Source organism: Marmota marmota, unplaced genomic scaffold (genome assembly GCF_001458135.2).
Source record: "Marmota marmota marmota unplaced genomic scaffold, marMar, whole genome shotgun sequence".
Taxonomy (NCBI): domain Eukaryota; kingdom Metazoa; phylum Chordata; class Mammalia; order Rodentia; family Sciuridae; genus Marmota; species Marmota marmota.
The window spans coordinates 340,373-342,431 of NW_025999876.1; the positions used below are offsets into that span (position 1 = coordinate 340,373).

At 43.9% G+C, this 2,059-nt stretch overlaps 1 protein-coding gene across 1 annotated transcript; it reads left to right on the top strand.

The window, feature by feature from the left end:
- The first annotated feature begins 868 nt into the window (after nucleotides 1–868).
- Nucleotides 869–1,801, top strand: LOC107160683 (olfactory receptor 14C36-like). The gene has a single exon (XM_015507326.1). The coding sequence runs from the start codon at nucleotides 869–871 to the stop codon at nucleotides 1,799–1,801; it is 933 nt and encodes a 310-aa protein (XP_015362812.1).
- Nucleotides 1,802–2,059: the final 258 nt, after the last annotated feature.

The window sequence follows — 2,059 nt, forward strand, 5'->3', positions numbered from 1 at the left end:
AAACATATTAAGGTAAAAAAATGGAAGTTTAGGAGAATGTCAGCTGGCCTGGAAACTGGAGACTTTAAAGACCTCACACTGATGTGTTGGAGAAGAAAAGAGAGCCTCAGCTGGAGCTGGGTCAGATCCCTGTCTGAAGGCATGAGGCTGTGAGACAGCCCTGTCCATGTCCTGGGGAAGCAGCAGGGAGAGTGGGGAACAGCAGGAGAATCCAGGGGCAGTCAGATCACCCCAGTTTTCCACAGAATGATCCTGTGGGCCTGAAAGGGAAACTTTGAATTCTTGAGATGCATTTCCATGAATAAAAGTTTTTCATGTTCCTGGTGTTAAGTATTTCAAGGTTATGGTCATGTTCCAATGTAGAAATGTTAAAAAAAATAATTATAATTTGAATTGTTATTCATGATTTGAATTGTTAAGAATTGATAAATGGCAAAATAATGTTATAAATGTATTTATGGAAGAGAATGAAAGCAATTAATTTATTAGTTAAAGACAGCATTAAAGAACACACTGTCACACAGGTGGCCATGCAGAAGAGGTGGGCAACCCTGGAAGTGCTCTGCATGGAGTCTCAGGAGGTCAGGGGAGGCCTGATGGGGAGCTGAGGACAGGCCCTGTAGGTCACGCCCAGACCCTGGGCTGCAGACCTCCACACCTGCACTGGGAAGAGCACTCTGCTCAGAAATGAGTAAACATATCAGAAAACTAAGAGTGACCTTCCTCTCCAGGGAAAGCTACTGCAAAGTACAAGAAAACACTTTGGACATGAGGATCATTGTATTATTCACTATAATTGTATTATTCATGCTTTTCCCTTCCTCCCTCTTCTCTCTTTCACTTCTCAGAGAACCAGAATTTCCAGCAAATGGTCAATGCCACCATGGTAACTGAATTTCTCCTCCTGGCCTCTCCTGATGGCTGGGATACGAGTTTCCTCTATTTCACAGTATTCCTAATGACCTACCTGGGTACCTTGTTAGGGAACCTTCTCATCGTCACTGTCACCACTGCTGACCAGAACCTGCACACACTCATGTCCTTCTTCCTCAGGAACCTGTCCATCTTGGACATGTGCTTCATTTCCATCACTGTCCCCATTGCCTGTGTCAACTCTCTCACTGGCAACAGGGCCATTTCAGTGGCTGGCTGTGCAACCCAGATCTTCTTGGTCATTTTCTGTGCATGTGTTGAACTTCTGTTTCTCACCATCATGGCCTGGAACTGCTATGTGGCCATCTGCCAGCCCCTCCAGTACCCCCTCATCATGAACCCTCAGATTTGTGTCCACATGACCCTGGCTTCCCTGCTCAGTGGTCTGCTGTATGCAGGTGTGCACACTGGGAACACATTCCGGCTGTCCTTCTGTCAGTCAAATGTGGTCTATCAGTTTTTCTGTGACATCCCCTCTCTGCTGAGGCTCTCTTGCTCTGACACCACCAATAACATGGTCCTTATTCTTGTCTCTATTATAGTCATTGGTAGTGGATGCTTTGCTATAATAATCATGTCATATATTCACATATATTCTGCTGTGCTGAAATTTCCCACCAGAGCAGCAGGGAAGGCCTTCTCCACCTGCACCCCTCACATCCTCGTGTTTTCCGTGTTCCTCAGTTCCAGCACAGGTGTGTACCTGAGGCCCTCAGCAACCTCTGACACCCTCCAGGACATGGTTCTCTCTGCCTTTTACACCATGGTTCCTCCCTTCCTGAATCCTCTCCTCTACAGTCTCAGGAACAAACAGGTAGAGGAAGCTGTGAGGAGAGTAATTCAAAGACAGTTGTTCTCAGGGAAATGATAAAGATGCCTTTCAGCATCATCCTAATTTTTCTGAGTGAAGTTCAAGATTAGATGTTCTTCATATCTGGGTGACACAAGTTAAACTGCCAACTCTAATGTCACTTTGTTTGAATATGAGATTTTTTTATTAATTGATTTTTTGATTTACTGTATTATTCCATGGATCCTTTATAAAATGTGTAATTTAATCAATGTATCTTTTAATGAGTGAATATGATTTAATATATTTGTTGAAATCATTTGTGGAGACGTGTTA